General features: G+C 34.7%; 1 protein-coding gene across 1 annotated transcript; it reads left to right on the top strand.

Moving 5' to 3' along the window:
- Positions 1 to 1,449: 1,449 nt before the first annotated feature.
- Positions 1,450 to 18,808, top strand: LOC115984380 (pentatricopeptide repeat-containing protein At3g03580). Its single transcript, XM_031107416.1, is given in 7 exon segments — positions 1,450 to 1,659; positions 3,386 to 3,437; positions 8,285 to 8,438; positions 8,605 to 8,730; positions 12,114 to 12,169; positions 12,943 to 13,183; positions 15,342 to 18,808. Coding segments are annotated over 5 exon segments (3,621 nt in total). The 5' UTR covers positions 1,450 to 1,659; positions 3,386 to 3,437; positions 8,285 to 8,368; the 3' UTR covers positions 18,470 to 18,808.
- Positions 18,809 to 20,098: the final 1,290 nt, after the last annotated feature.

Genomic DNA, 20,098 nt, shown 5'->3' on the forward strand with positions numbered 1-20,098 from the left:
CACCCAAATTTGTGTTTAGAATGGACTCCCACTTTTTGGCTTTTTGCAAGTAAAAATTGAAGGCAATTCAAGCCAGGGTCGGTATCGTCAATCGTGAATAAAATCCCCACGTGTGCATGCAATGGGCAAGGACTTTTGACCTTACACTTGTGAGTTTGTTTGGGAATAGCTTATTTAGTTTTTTGTTAAAAAAAATTTGCTGAAAATATGTTAAAGTATACTTGTACCTTGAAAAAACTAAGAAAAAATGAGGTTTTAAAAAACTATACATAAAAGGTAAAAACTAAAATTTAAAACTAATGCCAAACTCATTCAGTAATCAGTATACCGTTTTGAAGATTAAATTTCCTTATATGGTTTACTATCAACAATTATGTGCAACTAAACATAATGTATGCAACCTAGTGGTTGGAGGCTTGAGATAAGTCATAGACCTAGATATCTTAGGTTCAATTCCCAAGAAGAGTTCCCCTGAACTACTTGATACATGGTTCTAGTGGGTTGGGTCGTGTATTCATATTTTACTCCTAGGGATGAGTCCAAAAGGCCCTACTTTGGTAAAGTTCTACATCATCAAATGAAAAAATAACTAAATATGTGCTGTTTATCAATTTCAGAATGTTTAACAAAGCACTTACAGTTGTTTAAATTTTTTGTCATGTTTATACACTAATATATCCTAATGTATAACATTCATATTTCCATTTTGACAAGTACGTACTTGCCAATTGTTGGGAGCCTTTGGTCCATTACCACCACTAAAATTTCGTAAACAGGATCAAAACTGTGTACAAGAACTAGAAGTTATAAGCAATTCCTTTAAGAAGCTGAGCCGCTAAAGAACTGACCCTGTTTAACAGCAGCGTCCCCCGGCTGGACCTCAACTCTTTGCATGCAATCCAACAAAACATGACAGTGGGTATCAGTAAGTTTTCTGAAAAGGAAATGGTCATGCAGTGCCCGTTCAATGTGTGCCTGTAACATGGGAATATGTAAGACTTGAGCACTACAGTGATTCATAGTAAGAACTTGCTACTAAGAAAAATCTGTACCACTATTTTATCGCATGCAATAGAGTACGTGTTGAATTAACCAGCCAATTATCTTAAGCCATGTGGACTAATGGCATTAGAATTAGTCTCCTATATTAGGCCATGTATTTATAAATACATGATTGTAATTTAATGTTAGATATCAATAATGAACAAACCAATTGTTTAGTGCATTTCTCTCTTAATCTCTCTCTATGGAGGGTGACTACCTCGAATTAAATTAATTTTCTTACAATTCTTATTCATCCCAATTAGGAACCTCTAAGTTCTTGAAATCAGATAGCTAGAACATGTAACGTCCCAGTCAGTCAGACAAAAAATAAAAATAAAAAGAAAAAAGTCTGATTTTATGGGTCTCATGTGCCTCCCAACTACCCCACCCATTCCCACCACACATTTCGCTCCACCTTATCTCCCCTCTTTGGCCGGCTCACTCATTTCACTTCTTTTCTATTTTTTTTTTTCATTTTCTCTCATACACTCCTCTCTACACTTATGTCCTCTCTCATCGGTACTTCCACACCACCACCATTTCCACCATCATTTTCTGGCAAGATCACCGGAAAATTCCTGAGAACCTATAAACACCTTCACATCCTTTTTTAAGGTAAAAATTTCTAATTTTTTTGGTGGATTTTACATTTTTGCTTATCTAAGCTTTAATAATGATACCCATGTGGTTTATGAGCATTGGAAGTGATATTTATGTGTTTGTATGTATGGGTTTTATATTGGTGGAATTATTTGATGAGTGGGTATATGGATTGTGCTAATGATGACTACTTAAGGTTTATGTATGGTGAAAAATTTAGGGATTTTGAGTTATAACATGTAATGGTTGGTAAATCTAAGAGGCTGTTTGGATGGCCTGTTTCCGTAACTCAATTCTCAGTTTCCATAACTCATAACTCAAAAATGGTGGGACCCATAGCTCAATATCCGTTTGGCTGCACAATAACTCTGTTTTCATAACTCTATTTCCATCACTCAATTCTCTGATTTTTGAGTTATGAGTTATGGAAATTGAAAACTCATTTTGGCTGTTTTCAGTTTCCATAACTCATAACTCAATGACATTTTTGTAATTAAACACACATGGTGAGACTCATTACATTGTATTGTCAACTCAACTCTTGACATTGTCTCCTTCTTTTTCTCTTTCTTTCTTCTCTTGGGTTTAGTCTCCGTTGTTCTTCCTTTTTTTTCCTCCTTCTTTCACTGGGTTCGGGTTTCTGGGTTTCTTTTTTATTTCATTTTATTTTTTCACTGGGTTCAGGTTTCTAGGTTTCTTTTTTTTTTTTTTTTTTTTGTTCTTCATCATAGAATTTTTTGGTCTGAAGCTGCACTCCATGATCGGGTAAGGATGGGTTTGGATTTGGATTTTGGGTTTCAAAATACCCATATGAATGGGTTTCAAAATACCCATTACTTGAACACGGCGGTTGGGATTTCGGTGTGGTGTCCCAGCCAAGATTGTGGACAAAGATCTCGCATCGGTTCTATATTGGTTGATGGATGAAGATCGCGGATGAAGATCGTGGATCGTAGATGAAGACCGTCGCCGTATTGGTTTTGTATCAGCTCATTATTGTTGTCGTCCCATTGTCGCCGACTAAGGTGGAGGTGGAATTAGCCGTCTGATTGATCGCATTGTTGTTGTTGTTGTTGCTGCTGCTGTTGTTGTTGTTGCTGTTGCTGTTTTGTTATTGTGGTTGAAGCTAGGTTCGGATTTGTGTTTTGGGAGAGTAATAAGGGTGAAGGAGGGGAAATGAGAAAAGAGAAAATGGTGGGGCCCACAAAACAGTTTTGCTTTGACCAAGTGACAAGTATGGGACCCACAAACAGTGTGAAAAATATTGAGTGATGGTGCCAAACGGGTGTGGTATTTTAGAGTGATGAGTGATGAGTGATGAATGATGAGTGATGAATGATTATTGATGGAAATTGAGTGACGGAAATTGAGTGATGAAGAAAAATGATCCAAATAGCCTCTAATTTTTCGATTGCCATTGGGTTTATTTGGAGCTAGCTAAATTTCTTGTTTTGGAGAATATTTTTATTTTGCTTTCATGGGTCTCTTAATGATGTAGTATAAATTTTATGGAAGCAGTCATGATGTTGGAGATGATATTAAATGAGTTAACTTTATAAATTGGAGTTTATGCCTTGTGAATCAATTTGTTGATAAACTTTGAAAGTGGAATATATTATTATTGATGAGGTTAAATACTAGGCTTGCCTGATTAAGTGCTCATTTGACAATTCCTAAATTGTAGCTAGATATAATTTCAAGCTCTATACTTATTGTGATAAGTTTACTTGATATTGTTTAGGTTCTAACTAATCTCCTTGGAGCTTGGAGAATTAGGCTTTTGCAGTTGTAAGGTAAGTAGCTTTTAATGGGATTTTTGAACAATAATCATGTTGCATAAATGTTGTTTTTTGGTTAGACACTCTTTTGAAAACTACCTATGGAAACTATATTTTCCTAAAAACTATTGCGTCATAACCTTAATATATATATATATGATTATATATGAAAATGCATCATATTTGGTATTGCATTTGGGGAAATGCATGAATTGTTGACATGGAAAATGAGCATCTTTTATTTAATTTTTGATAAGGAAATCATGGATTTTATGGTATATTATAAAATTTAAAGATGCTTATCTTGTCTTGTTATGTGGGAAATTAATAGAAAATCTCTTGACAAGAATGAAGTTGAAAACCTTACAAACTTTGTGTAGAGGATAGATTATTTAAGATTTTTCTGAAACTATCTGGATATAAACTATGTGTTTCAAAGTAATGTAACCTGTGAGCTTATTTGGTTTTAACACCATGCCATGTCTGATTACCTGATTTGGTTTCCGTTGTCTTTGTGACAATGGAATCAAATCCACGTCAGTGCCCTTTCACTTTGGATGACGCGTTCTTCCCTACTACCCATGGGGGGAAGAGGTTCCTTGATTGTGTGTGGATGAGGTTGTTGCCCATGGGGCCAAGAGATCACATGCAAGAGAGGTCCTATTTGACGCGCTCTCTCTACTGCCCATGGGGGGAGAGAAAAACCTTGAGGTTATGGGTGAGGCTGCTGTCTCATTCCATTATTTTATAAACTTTTCAGAGTAGGCAACAATCTTTTAAGACAGTTTTTTGGTGGCTAACAATAATTAGACTAACTACTAATGGAGGCTGAATTTTTGTTATGGAGATATTAGATGACGTACATCTTAGAATAGGTTTGACTCATTTTTTTGTATATTATAGTGGTTGTGACGTTATTCCCACTGATGGGACAAGCTGATGATATGTAATTATTTATTTAGACCTCTATTATTTTGTGGTCAATAGTCCTTGTAATTATTGCTTAGAGCTCTGACTTACTTTGAGAGTATATTCAATGGAATTATTATGATAATTCTTGATGTTGGTACTTGATATGATTTATGTGGATTGGATTGTCAAAAAAGAAAAATCTACAGGTACCTTGTGGCGTCTTTCTCATGCTTTGGACCCTTTGGAGTTTGGGGCGTGATAGAACATCTGATCAATGTTATTCCCCAACAACTAATCTATTACAAAGAATCCATATTTCAGATGATAATTTTGATGAAGGGTATAAGTGATGCATACTATATGCATCTCACTGATGAGGAATTGAATTCAAAATTAAATAAAGTTATTATTATCTTCCATGAGAATAAGATCTTAGAGTTTAACGTATAATTGTGATAGAAATTCTTAAGAGGAGCTAAAGATCTTTCTAAACTTGTGTGTCACCTTCATAGATCTGAATATTTTGCAGTCCATCATTTCAACTTCAAAAGATTAAAAATATATATATATATATATGGAATCTTGTTTAGTGTCAAAATATATATTTTTTTTTCTACAGAGAAACTACTTAATTATGAGTCATTTGACAAAGATTTTTCTAGAAATTGAATAATTACTGAATTATACAAAAAGGAATTATGTTAACCCACTTCCATGTATGGCACATAATTCCAATATCTTTCCTTTATAAATCAAATTATAACAAATGCTTCTTTTCTAACGCTCATCGTGTTCTTCCCAACTCATGACTGAAGTTTCTCAACCATATTCGTGTCACTTCCACACTTCTCAAACATCTCCAATGGGTAAGAGTCCTAAATGAAAAATTATGCAACCCACATCTTAATTTGGGTTACCATGTCAACCACTGTTTGGCTAGATAGAAACTCAAACATCCATCGCATGCTACCAACCTTTCCTTCAAGGATATATGTTCGCTAAGATTAGTACAAGAGGATCTAATATATGTCTGCTTCTGATGATAGCTCATTATCATCAGACCAAGACACCAATAAGTTTTTGGTGTAAGTGGGAATTGAACCCCAGATCTCTTATACAACCATCAGAGACTTTACCAATTGAGTTAACTGGAACCCACGTATTATTTGAAACATTATTTCTCTCTTTACATGGTATAATTTACTTACTGAAGAATTAAAAATTGTATAACATACGTTTGATAGACATGGTTTACCATAATATTCTTTATTATTATTATTATTAGTCATGATTAGTATTAGATCCTTCCGAATATTACTTACATCTCGTAGAATAAAGAAGATCTAGTTGGTTGCATCGCTTGAAGAGTGGAGTTAATTTCCTTAGTGCTACATACTTAAGATGCTTTGAGTATGGGCCCTTTTGGTAACGTTGATGCTTTGAGTATGAGCCCGTTTGGTAACGTTGTTTTAATAACATTGTTTGTATTTTTTGAAAATATGTGTGAGTGAAAAAGTGTGTGGAAATACATGTAATTTTAAAAAAAAAACTGAAAATTGTTGCTCAAAATCCCATACCAAATAGCCCCTAAGTTTCTCATCAAGTTTCTTTACTAAAGCTGGAATTTCCTATGCTTTGCTTTGCTTTTTTTTTTTTTGGTTTTGTTTTGTGTGTAGTGAGTCGATTATTTTCTCTTTAAACTATTTGTTAGACAGTGGAGATTCTTCTTTATATGAATAATGCTAGAGATACAAACTATTTTATATAAAAAAAAAAATTACAAATTGCTGATGTGATGAGTAATTATTGAAAAATGAAAAAAAGTAATATTAATAGTGGGCCTAAATGAAAACCAATAAGAGGTTCGCTACATCAACATTTTGTAAAAATGTTGTAAACTACTTTGTGCCTATAACATTACACCTTTTGTATTCTCCCATTCCAGTTTTGCAGCCCTTAATTTTGTACTTCCATTCTTGTTTAAAATGATCCACTAGAAAAAGTTCAAAAAGAAAAACTTTTTATTTGTGTTAGTAAATTTTGGTAGAAATATTAAATGTGATCAAAAATGGAATTTAAAATTTTAAGGTCTTATGGAAGTTTCTCAATCTTTTTCCTCTTTTATACTACCTAATTCTTCTCAACTAGTTGACACCTCTTTAATATTTATAGAGATATCTAAGATTTAAATCTTCACTCCTCCAACTATGAATGTATCATAAAAAAAAAAAAAAAATCAGTGAAACGATGTAATTTAAATTTAGGCATGTCTATATCCAATAACCCATTGTATTGGCAACTAATTAAATTTGTCATGAGAAGTTTCTTGAAAAAAAAAAAAAAAAAACAAAACAAAATTTGTTATGACTAGGCACATTTTGAAGAGTGTTGGAATCTCGATCCTACCCCATAAAAATGATTTCAATCTATATAGAATCTTTCATGGGGTAGGATCGACATGAGATCATGATCCTTTATGATAGAATGTAGGATCATAAGATCCTAATTGATAGAATCCTTACGATCTTAGCTCATAGGATCAATTTGGATGTGTAAGATTGTTTATATGGCCTCTAAGCAATAGAACTGATATCCATTGGAGTTATTATAATTATTTGTAATTATGTCTCTCTATGGTGAGATTAGGATTGTGTAACCAAATTGATCAAGTTGTAACATATTCTGAAGAACTTGACATTTCTCAGTATCTTAATACAATTGAAACGTTTGCAAAATATTTGTAACTTTGGAATTGGGATGATTTTCTTTTAGTTGCTAGCGACATATTTGTTAATTTGGAACTTCATGTATATATTTAGTGTTGGAACTTTGAACTTGTAAGTTTAAAATTTGAAGTTTATCATTTATTTATGCATTGGTAATTTGGTACTAAATAGTTAATATCATTTATGAGTAGTTTGTGTTACATTTACCCTTTTTTTTTCCTATGTTTCTTTAACACATATAATCATTACTTGATGATTTTTCATATATATATATATATATATATATCGAAAAGTAGAATCTTACTATTTTTGATATAATCCTACGATCCAATCCATGAAACCCCCTCACAGATATTATACAGGATCTCGATTGCAATTATTACCATGCATCATTGGCATCATAGCAGCATAAAGCACATTTTTTCTAAGGAGAAATAATTTATAACATGTCCCTAGTGCTTTAAAAATTATGTGACTAATATTTTCTATCAAGGAAGAGGTAAACATATGGTCAGATCACAGATTGTTTAACTCCATCACACTACAAGGGCATGTCATATGGGTTTGGATAACTATCAAAAGGGCTATTATGTAACCACATTTAGAACGCAAGTATTAGAAACTTGATTCATTTAGAACTCAAGTATTAGAATCTTGATTTCTAATATGAAGAACTCGAGTTTTTAAAACTTGAGTTCCATTTAATAATTAAAAAAGAATATCATCTTAGGTTTTTATCATGAAACTTAAGTATGTGAGACTCAAGTTATACTACCGCGCACCCTTGGTACAGTCGTCACTCCACAAATATAAATACTTGTGAAGTGTTGGGGGCAAGGGCTGAGGTTTAAGTATCCAGGAGGAGTTTTACATACATATATACTTAGATTAGACTAGAGTAGAAATTCTATCTCTTAAAAAAAAAATAAATAAATAAAAGACTCAAGTTATCCTTATGAAACTCGAGTTTCAAATATGTCCATATAACTAATATGTTTTAATTTTGGTCCAATGACTTAACATCTTTGCAAATTAGATTAATTGCCAAAAATGCCATTTTATAAGTACTAGTATTGTAAGTCTCGTCTTCCCATCCCCTCTCTTATGTTTTTTGTTTATATTATTCCCAAAAGAAAAGATTAATTGCCAAAAAAAAAAAAAAAACCCCAAAATCGAATTGCTAATTCCTGACGTTTGACCCGACCCGGATGGTGCCTTTGTCAGAGGTCAAGCTCCATAACCAAATTTCCAACCCGTTTAGATCGCCAAAGTACGAGAATCTCTCTGTGAAAAGTGAAAACTTTCACAATGGGAAGCGATAGGAAGTCCAAGGAGAAGAGCAGCAAGAAAAGAAGTTCATATTCTTCAGGCTCAGAAGGTACATATAAAAAAATACTTCTCACCCAGTTCTTTTTCTGGGTTTTTGTCTCCTACACTTTCTGAGCAACCAATCAGAAGTATTGGGTTGGTTTTTGTTAAAAATTTTGCTTTTTTGGTTATTGGGTTTTTGTTGCAATTACCGTTTTTGCTTGTGGAAAGTACAGATGAGGGAAAAGGAAAGAGGCAGAGAAGAGAAGAAGATGAGGAGAGGAAGAGCAGAAAGAGTGATAGGAAAGAGAAGAAGAAGGAGAAGGAATCCCATAAGCACTCTAAACGCCATTCTGACAAAGGTTTGAACTTTCGTTTTCAGTAATATCAAATTGATTATTTTTGTGTTTAAAACATTGAGCATGACAAAATTTGATACTTTTTAAGGGTGTTTTACATGTCTCACCTTTGGATTTTCATGTTGAGTGTCAATTTATGGCATTATATTTACCATAGTTTAGGTTGAATTTAAGAAAATTGTATACCTTTGTGTGTGTGTGTGTGTTTAGTTATCAATTTTAACTTTGTAATGGCTGCTTTCGTATGTGCTTAGAAGTGTCATCCTAATACAGGTTTTGAATTTCATTGCAGAAATCTCAGATTATTTACTATTGTATTTTTTGCTAACATTGAGCATGACTAAATTTGTTTATTTATTCAGTTTAAAATAGTATCCCAAGAGCCTTGTGGCCCAATGGCATTGCCTTGTCTTCTTTATAAGGAGAACCAAGGTTCAACTCCCCCTCCCTCACATGCACTAACAATTGGATTACGAGAAAAATGGAATTTGAACCGGGATTTGTCATAATTAGAAAGCTTAGCCATACCCATTTTTTGATGTTGTTGAGTTTAGGTTATATATATATTAGCATTGGAATGTTTTGTAGTCCTGCTTTTGTAGTGGGTGTAGGTATTAGGGTTTTCAAAAGTTGTTTAGGCTGTGTTGATTGGCGGTAGAGGCTTAGAGACTTAGAGTGCTGCCATGTCCTGTGTTTGAGTTGTGGAAAGAGAAGTCAAAAGAAGAAAAAGTAGAGAAAAGGTGAATCTAGATTGACATGGAAAAGTTATGTGCAGGAGAGAACTCCAGAACCAGCATTATCAGAGAGTTGGCTGGAATGGATATTGTTTGCTGGGGTTGTGTTGTACGTTCTGGTTTTAATTGCTTAGAAGGCTCTACTGGACATGTTCACATGTTTTTTTTTTTTTTATACGTAATAAGTTTTATTGATATAAAAAAGGAACACCCTAGTACACAAGGAGTGTAGAAGGGGCCAACAAATCAAATTCAAAAATTACAAGAATCTAGGAAATCAATAAAAGAAGGGAATGATTGTTTTTGCAAAGCAAACAACCAATCCAATAAAGTTCTAAAAAAGAATAGCTTGAGGTCTGGAATAGATCTCTCAATATCTTCAAAACATCTACTATTTCTCTCCCTCCAAAGACACCACATTAAGCAATGAGGAATGATGGACCATATATAACCATTTCGATGATGACCAAACCTGCCTTGCTAACACCCTAACAGCCCCAAAACAGTATGCGGCATAACCCAAGTTACTCTAAATAAACCCAAAACCATAGACCATAAATCCATAGCAACAGGACAGTGAAGGAAGAGATGGTCAACTGATTCACCATTACTCTTGCACATGTAGCACCAATCCAAAATCCACACCTTCCTTTTTCATAAATTATCAATCGTCAAGCATTTCCCTAAAACAACAGTCCAAACAAAGAAAACTACTTGAGAGGGAATCTTCTGCTTCCAAATACTTCTTTAAGGAAAACCGTAGTTCACATGTGTCCTAGGCTCCTAGTGTTCCAACATTTTGGGTAGGGTAAGTAGCATATATCAAGCTCTAGAAAACTGAGTGCTAGACCCTTTAGCATCATGTAGAAGTAGAACTCATGCGTTACTTATTTCAATTTATTTTTATCTCAAAATGCACTTTTGCTTATGGTTACCAAAATCATTTTGGAACTGTCCAATTTATTTTCAAATGAGATTTTAATATTGGTAGATTTCATGAAGAAAAGAAAAAGAAAGATATAGCAGGATTGTACCATGATTTGGATGATAGTATGCAACTATGTACTTACTGATTGGCACTTCAGCATAAGTGTAACTCTCATTGGGTTCTTTATTAAAGCTAAAGCTAACTAAACAAAACTTAGATTTCACTTATCCAAAAAAAAAAGTGATACTTAGATTTCAACCTTTTGTGCTAGAACTAAAAAAAATGTCTTTAGTTATTACTCAAACTGTATGAGTAGCTTTTGTTGGACTTGATTCAATGTCATGGAGGTGATGCTAAAACTTTTAGGATTGGTTGTTCTTGTTGTTGTTATAAACATTTTAACTTGTAGCAAGTTAGGTTTTGTGGAAAGGAAGGCAAGTCATGGGTGATTTCTCTTAAAAGTGATGAAATTTTGCTAATTTACTATGATATTGTAACTCTTACCAAGTCCCAGCAGGGAAATTTCTGCCTTGTAATCTTGTTTGTGAAAGAAACTTCTTTGAAAATGTGGAGCAAACCAGTTTTCCATGGCTTGGAATATTCGTCAGTCAAATCTTCAGTAGCTGTTTAACATGAGCTAAAACCAAAATGATATTTCTAATAACCACATGTATGAGTTCTTAAACATTCCTTTTTCTCATTGAAGTCCCTAAAATCTAAATGATTTTTTATATTTATTAACAATCTGTAATTATTTATTTATTTATTATTTTATAAAGAGTCTCATTAGATTTCAGATGGTGGAGATTATTATGGTTGGTCTGAAGCTGGTTGAGATCATGTAAAAAAGTTTAAGATACGGACTGAGCAAATATTAATGACTCACAAGAACTGTTAAGAATGATAATTGTTAATCAAGTCATGAGGGAAGAAAGACAAAAGGTACCTGTTTTCAGTTGAAGATCAAGTCTATGCTTTTCAATATTGAAGTATTAATTCCGCATTCAGAAAAGTCATGATTCAGTAGAGATTTACTATTTATAATTAAATATAACACCATCTCTTTGCTTTTAACTGACTTGTTTTGTCTTTTCTGAAGATACCAATAGCCCTATTAAATAGCAAAATATTCATGGTGTATAACTTATTTATTTCTATATGCCTTGATGATTTACTGAATCGTCAAAATGTAGTGATTCTATTTTCCCCCCTTTTTCAATTGTGCTGATTTAAGACATTATCTTCTCTTTTAAAATTATACAAATCTTCAGTTCAAAAGACATCTAATAGGCCAATGATAATTTTAATTATTAAATACTATGATTCTATTGTGTACTTAGTAACTGAGGTATTGGAATGTTGTTTATATCTTCTTGGTTTGCTGTGCTCAATGTTCCCATTTTTGGTGGGTGATGACCATCTTGATATAAAAATTTTAATTTTTGTTGGTTTTTTGATGAATTATTGCCTAACATGAATGACTCTTCCACCAATCTTACATTTATAATGAAAGATTAATGCTATGCCTAGTTATAAGTGGGGGAAGAAAAGTACTCTCTAGTTACCTTTTGGCATGGTTTATTCCTAAATTTTTAGTATATGAATCAATTTCTCCTGTATGTTGTGGCAAGTTTTAAATGTTATTCATGGTTACTCATTGAACCCTATTTTGAGGTTCTTCATGGAAAAATATTATCATATTGACATGTCAATTTTTGCATCAGAAAAGAAGTCAAAGGATAAGCACAAAAGTAAACATCACAAAAGTGATCGCCACTCGGTCAGTTGTCTTATTTAGCAGTATTATTACAGCTTGATGTTTGAGGTCTTCTTATGTTGTGAATTTTAATTGCATTTTTTGTTTACTGCTATACTCGTATTTTTTACATTATTTCCTTCAATATCTCCTACCTCCTCCAATATGTTTTTTTTCTTTCTTTCTTCACATGCTACAGGTCCTTATTCTCATTCCCCCCCCCCCCCCCCCCCCCCCCCCACCCTTCTTCTGTTGTTTGATTTGGTATAATGTAATCTAATAGGAGTTCAATTTAATTTGATTTCTCTGGAATTCTTTATGATTTTTTCCTATGTCCACCACTTAGATGAACATGGCATACAATTGAACTTTAAAAGTATCACTGGAAGCGGTCACTGTATACCCATAGTAGACCTAATTCGGAACTTCTGTTGTACTGGCAACAAAATGAGATATGTTGTGTAGAACCTACAATTTTTTCTTCCTTGTTTCCTTTAGATTAATACTATCATTGAGGCAGACTATGCAACTTGTAATTTCATTACTTAGAAATTTTCTAGGAAACAAAGAATTACTTAAGAATGGGACTTTCTACTGTTTTATTCTACTAGTAGATTGTGTTGTGTAAAAATTGGGGGTAAAGCTACCTACCATGACATCTCCAAGAGCTCACAAAAGTGGGAGCTTTATGCACTGAGTATGACCTTTTGATTGTGTTGTGTCTGGCCATGATAGTGTTCATCTGTTGGCCTTGTATCAAATTGCTTATGTTAGGGATTTTTTTTTTTTCTTTTCAGACACACCAGTTTCAAGAGCTGTCCAGTGATGACTATTTCTCTAAGAACAATGAGTTTTCTACCTGGTTGAAGGACGAGAAAAACGTGTTTTTCTCTGATCTTTCATCAGAGTCTTCACGTGAGTTGTTCTCGGACTTTATCAAGGTTTGGAATTCTCAAAAGCTTGAATCCCGTTACTATGAGGGCATTGCAAGTGGGCCACGGACATCCCATCACTGGAAAATCAAAGGATAGCAAGAAAGTATCCAACTGGCTAATTTTATAAAATGTTTTCGGTTTTGTGTTGTATTTACTAATTTGCAGTCTGCTTAGGAAGGATCCTTGTATTTTCTCAATATATATAATACTTGGAGCAATCTTTATTAGGATCTGTCATTTTAGGTTTTACCATGAAAAATGCTTTTAAAAAGACAGAAATATTGCAATCAGTGCATAGAAAAGCCAAAGGCATGTTTTATTAGGCTCAAAATTGAGAATGATTCTATATGGTTGCAACAATTTAGGTTCAAGCAAATCACTTGACAGGAGCAGACTCATACATATGCAGTCCCTTTCATTTCATCGCATTGGATTGGCAAGCTAATTTTGCTTAGCAGGCATACTTTTTTGTGCCTTTAGACTGCTTTGAATGCTGGAAATTATAAATTATTAACTTGTTCATGTATTTTACTTGTGGTTAATCAGAGATTATGGTTTTTTAATGAATCGTTCGTATGTCATTTTAAGTTGGCAGCATGAGTCATACGGGTAACTAGTCCAAGCAAAGAGGTATTGTTATCATTTGCTCATTCATGGGTACGCTGGGATATACAGGCTCCCTTTTAGGAGAAGGTATATCATGGGCCTGGCGCATGAGACCTCTGTCAGACTGGCAGGTGGGTCCTACAGGTGTGGGGCCTGTCCTGTCAGTGAGATAAAGGGAGTATGTGCCTGGCGCATACAAAATTTTCGCTTTGATAGAGTTGCTGTTTGTCTGCTGGTGATGCTCCCCCAAAGAGGTGAGCAGAGTTGCTGTTTTACTCTGCTACTGAGGCTCCCCCAAAGGAGTGAGTTTCGGGTTCAACCTGCCTGCTCAAGGGAGAGTGTCGGCCGTGCTTCTTGCTTCATGAAGCAGGTGTATAAGAGAATTTTAGCCCCCAAGGGGGAGAGTTCAACCTACTAGCTCCTCCTATGGGGTATTTACTCTTTAGGCATTTGGCTCTTTGATTGCAACTTGGATTGGAACCTGGAGTTGGAAGGTCCTTTCTTAAGGCTTTGGGGAGAGGGGAAAGGATGAAGGATATGACGTTGACAGTAAATTCTCACTTTTTATTACTTTATACTTTCTAGCCTAAATCAACCAAGACAAAGCATATGCTTTAAATATCTATCCAATGGATTGATAGATGTTTTCTTTTTCATAAGTTGTTCATATGACAAATTTTAGATATTCTATACTTTGGTTATTATATCAATGCTTGAGATCAGGTGTCAATTATCTTACATATGGAGTTGAGAGAAATATTGACTCATGTCTTAATTATATCTTGAGAGTCCAAATAATCATTTTGTTGAGAATATAGGAATTGCACCCAAAGTTTTGAATTCCGTTCCTATCACTTTTCTGGATTGACTATTGGAACGAAATATTTCGGTTCTAGTGTGTTTCGGTGCACCGTTTCAAGATTATGCATCGGATAATAAATAAATAAATACACACATACATATTTATATATATATATATATATATAGAAGTATATAAATATAATATAGTTATTTTTTTAATTAAAAGATGGAAATAATAAGAGCAAGACTAAGGTACAGTACTTAGATGTTGTTCTTTAGGTTCCATTTTTAAGTATCTGTCATGTAAATTTTTTCTTGTAGGATGAAAGTTTATTTTTTAGTTAAATAGCCACATGATACTGTACCTAAGTTTTGTCCAAATAATAATAAGTTTATTACTTATTATATTATTGTTTTAACTAAAATTTCCAAATTGATTATCAATTGAATTAATTAATTAGCAGAAAAATATATATCAATCAACTTGCAAATTTTCTATGACTATCGCATTTTACTAACACTTTCTCCTCCCAAATAAAAATAGAAAACTTCAATAATTTTTTTTTCTTCTTATTCTTGCTATTCTATTACTAGTTCTATTTTAATAAAAATTGGAAAACAAAGGAACCCCTCAATGGCTCAACTGCTATAATCTAAAAAGAAAAAGAAAAAAAAAAAGGCTCAATTGCTAAACATTAGCTAGTCATCAACCTTAAAAGGTCTTTCTTGACTCAAAGTCGTATCAGTATCACAAAACGCATCCACACAAAGCAAAAGTCCACCATTAAAATTTACTTATTCACTGTCTCTTCCTCTTTACCTTACAAACTCAAGTCTCAACAACCAACAACCAGAGCTGGCTAGGTGTTGCAGAAAACTCTCACCAGCTCTCAACCTCCGACCTCCATTCTCCAAAACCACTTCTCGACTCGCTTTTTCACGCCAAACCCACTTCAGGGCTACACCCATTTCCTTCCCATGCATCGTAGAAGAGTCCACAAGCCATGGCATCCCATTCCTCTCAAACCACCCGAACCCCGAGATCTCGAGCTTTGCTCAAAAGGGTTTCTCGGATATTACCCAAGAGATCGTTGGGAGAGCAGTGCATGGACTATGCGTAAAGGGTTTGGTGCGTTTGAAAGTCACCCATTCGAATACTTTGATAACTATGTACTCGAGGTTTGGTCACATTGAACGTGCTCGGAATGTGTTCGATAAAATGTGTGAGAGAAATGATGCTTCTTGGAATAACATGATTTCTGGGTTTGTTAAGGTGGGTTTGTACCATGAAGCGTTTGGATTCTTTCGTGAAATGTATGGATATGGTGTGAAGGCAAGTGGGTTTTCAGTTGCTAGTTTGGTAACAGCTTGTGATAGGTCGGATTGTATGTTACGTGAAGGGCTTGAAGTCCATGGTTTTGTTGTTAAGATTGGTTTAATATGTGATGTTTTTGTTGGTACTTCACTTTTGAATTTTTATAGCACTTATGGGCCTGTTTCTTTGGCTAGGAAGCTCTTTGAGGAGTTGCCTGACCGGAACATAGTCACTTGGACTTCAATGATTGTTGGGTACTTAGATAATGGAGATTTAGAGGAAGCAATAGGTATGTATCAGCGTATGAGATGTGAAGGAATATGTTGCAATGAAAACACTTATGCTGCAGTCATTAGTTCTTGTGGGATGCTTGGAGATGAAATGTTAAGTCATCAAGTTCTTGGACATGTTGTAAAATCAGGATTAGAGAGTAATGTTTCTGTGGACAATGCCCTCATATCAATGTTTGGTGCTTTTGGCCGAATGGAGGTAGCCAGTTATGTCTTTGATCACATGGATGAACATGACACGATCTCATGGAATTCAATAATTGCTGCACATGCACATAATGGGCTCTGTGAAGAATCATTAAGATATTTTTATTGGATGCGTCGCATCAACAAGGAGATAAATTCTATTACAGTTTCAACTTTGTTAGCTGCCTGTGGGACTATGGATAATCTGAAGTGGGGCAGAGGAATTCATGGTCTAGTAGTGAAATTGGGACTTGAATCAAATGCTTGTGTATGCAATACCCTTATAAACATGTATTCTGGGGCAGGGAGTTCTGCAGATGCGGAGTTGGTGTTCCAGAAAATGCCATACAAGGATTTAATCTCATGGAACTCCATGATGGCAAGGTATGTACAGGATGAGAAGTGCCTGTATGCATTAGAACTTTTTGCCGAAATGATTCAGATGAGAAAAGCAATGAACCATGTAACTTTTACAAGTGCATTAGCTGCCTGTTCAGGCCTTGAATTTCTTGTTGTGGGCAAGATTGTCCATGCCCTTGTAGTTCTTGCAGGCTTACATGACAACTTGATCATTGGTAATGCCTTAGTTACCATGTATGGAAAATCAGGTATGATGATTGATGCAAAAAAAGTATTTCAAAAAATGTCAAACCGAGACGAAATAACATGGAATGCACTCATAGGTGGTTATTCTGAAAATAAAGAACCAAATGACACTGTAGAATCTTTTAAAATGATGAGAGAAGATGGTGTACCTCCAAACTACATTACAATTGTAAATGTTCTTGGTGCTTGCTTGATTCTTGATAATCTACAAAAACACGGGATGCCTATTCATGCATATATAGTTCAGACAGGATATGAACCAGATAATTACGTGCAGAATTCCCTTATCACAATGTATGCCAAGTGTGGCGATCTGAAATCAAGTAATTATATTTTTGATCGTTTAACTTATAAGAACTCTATCACGTGGAATGCTGTAATTGCTGCAAATTCTTATGCTGGCTGTGGAGAAGAGGCTCTAAAGCTTTTTGCAAAGATGAGATGTGCTGGTTTAGATTTGGATCAGTTTAGCTTCTCTTTAGCTCTTTCTGTTACTGCTGACTTAGCTATACTAGAGGAAGGCCAACAGCTTCATTGTTTGGCAACTAAACTTGGTTTCAAATCAGATCATTATGTTATAAATCCTATGATGGATATGTATGGAAAATGTGGGGAAATGGATGATGTGTTAAAACTACTTCCCCTACCAATTAATAGGTCACGACTATCCTGGAACATACTGATATCAGCTTTTGCAAGACAAGGGTGTTTCAAGGAGGCTAGGGAAACATTTCATGAAATGTTAGAGCTGGGTTTGAAACCTGACCATGTCACTTTTGTCTCACTTCTCTCTGCATGCAGTCATGGGGGTCTAGTGGATGAGGGTCTTGCGTACTTTACTTCGATGACTACAGAATATGGTGTTCCAGCAGGAATTGAGCATTGTGTATGCATAATTGATCTTCTTGGACGATCAGGAAAGCTTGCTGAAGCTGAAATTTTTATTAAACAGATGCCAGTCCCAGAAAATGACCTCGTCTGGCGAAGCTTGCTGGCTGCATGTAAAATCCATGGGAATTTGGAGCTTGCAAAGAAGGCTGCAGGACATCTTCTGGAGTTAGCTCCATCAGATGACTCAGCTTATGTGCTTTATTCAAATGTCTGTGCAACTACTGGGAGATGGGAGGATGTAGAGAATGTCAGGACACAAATGGGATCTAATAGCATAAAGAAGAAACCTGCCTGCAGTTGGGTGAAGTTGAAAGATAAAGTGAGTTCATTTGGAATGGGAGACCAATCCCATTCGCAGACAGAACAGATATATGCCAAGTTGGGAGAGCTTAGAAAGATGATTAAAGAAGCAGGTTATGTTTCTGATATAAGCTATGCACTACAAGATACAGATGAAGAACAGAAGGAGCACAATCTTTGGAACCACAGTGAGAGAATTGCCCTTGCATTTGGCTTGATTAGTACTTCAGAAGGTTCACCTCTCAGGATTTTCAAGAATCTTCGTGTTTGTGGTGATTGCCATTCTGTTTACAAGTTTGTCAGTAGAATTGTTGGGCGGAAAATCATATTGAGGGATCCATACCGCTTTCACCTTTTCAGTGGTGGAAAGTGTTCTTGCTCTGACTATTGGTAATGAAGTACTTAATTAGATACTTAAAATATTAGCTCTGAAGGAGTGCATAGTACTGGCTTGGGGATCAATGTTCAGTTTGAGTGGCATCAGGTATAAGGTCAGTTTTGAATACCATCATCCACTGGGATTAAAAATTAGCTTTTAGTTCTTGATTATGCACAACAATCCATCCAATTCTTTGATAGCTCTTTTTTTTTTTTTTTTTTGGGTACAGCATCTCTGTTTTTTATATCCTTGAATTCCATTGAGATTACGGAAAAGAAAATCATTTGCTCAATTTGTCAAACTAACATGTGAATCTTGATGCAAACAGTCTGATTATCCATTCTTCAAGCTGAAGTGGTGATTTATGTTATAGTTTTAGTATTTTTTATTAATTTATTATTCTACTAGCTTTGACTTAATTCAAATCTATAATCTCTATAACTACATATGATACAATCAAGTAGGAAGTGTGAAGAGGCTCTGTGTTGTTTGAAGTGTAATGTTATTACTACTCAAGAGTTGTGAGGGATGTATGAGTTGTAGGGTTTCATGTCTTTTCATCATTTCCTCTCTTTTGTACTGATCATGCAAGGTTAGAGTGAACTTTGGGTAAATTTGCATGCAGAGGGTGGCAGAAGGATGGGAGAGAGAGAGAGAGAGATGGATTCTCCCATTTTCTCTTTTCTTAGTTGTGCTCCCTCTTTTCTTAATTTGCTTATGATTTAATCATGAAAGTAGACAAATTGGTCCAGTTCTGTGTGACTAATATGTTAAATCATAAGCAAAATTTTTTAGTAGCATTGATAATAATATGCTTGCAGAGGGTGCAGACACTAGTTTTAATCTGTTTCATCTGTAAGTGGTTGCTGCCTTTCCATGCTTCAATTTCACAGTAAATCTAATATTATTGTCAATGTCCAGGGCCAGCATAGTGTTAATCATTTTAGCTTTTTTGTTTGATGAATGCATTTCTTTTTATATGGACTGTGCTAATTTTGTAGGGTTTTTATTTTTTATACCTTGGCTTTTCAGTGTTATTATGACTTTTGGCCTAAGATGTGCATGAGATGTGCTTCAAGTCTATTTATTGTATAAATATTAGCAGGATGGTATTTTTGTAGCAAGTATGTATGCCCAAAATTTTGGCCTCATCATTTACCCCTACTTCTTAGTTCATTAGGTTCCACACAAATGTCAAACTTTTTTTCTGAAGGGCTATTTCCTACCAAAAATTTGATAGCCTTCTTCATCTTGTATTCAATTTATCCTTCAAAAAAAAAAAAAGGTGTCCAGTGACCACATTTATCACTTCAAAAGAACATCAAGAGGTTGATGTTAAAGCGTCTTACACATCCCTTTGCTTAGCATAGCCATAAACGATGTCATGTGTTGGGAGGGCTGGTATAATTTGGATTAGGTTTGATCTATATAGGACCTGTGTATTGGTCACTAGTGACTATGGATCTTAGGGGCACTGGTCTCTGTAGTTCTATTGCATGGTAGATCTAAAGATGTGAACTACTGCAAACAATAATATAAATCATGTACTACAATTTTTGTGATATTGATGCAGGGAGAGCGGCCATAATTAATGCTGACCGATTTTACTTGGTTTACATTTTATTTATGAATTTAATGTAATTG

Source organism: Quercus lobata, chromosome 4 (genome assembly GCF_001633185.2).
Source record: "Quercus lobata isolate SW786 chromosome 4, ValleyOak3.0 Primary Assembly, whole genome shotgun sequence".
In the NCBI taxonomy this organism is placed as follows: Eukaryota; Viridiplantae; Streptophyta; class Magnoliopsida; order Fagales; family Fagaceae; genus Quercus; species Quercus lobata.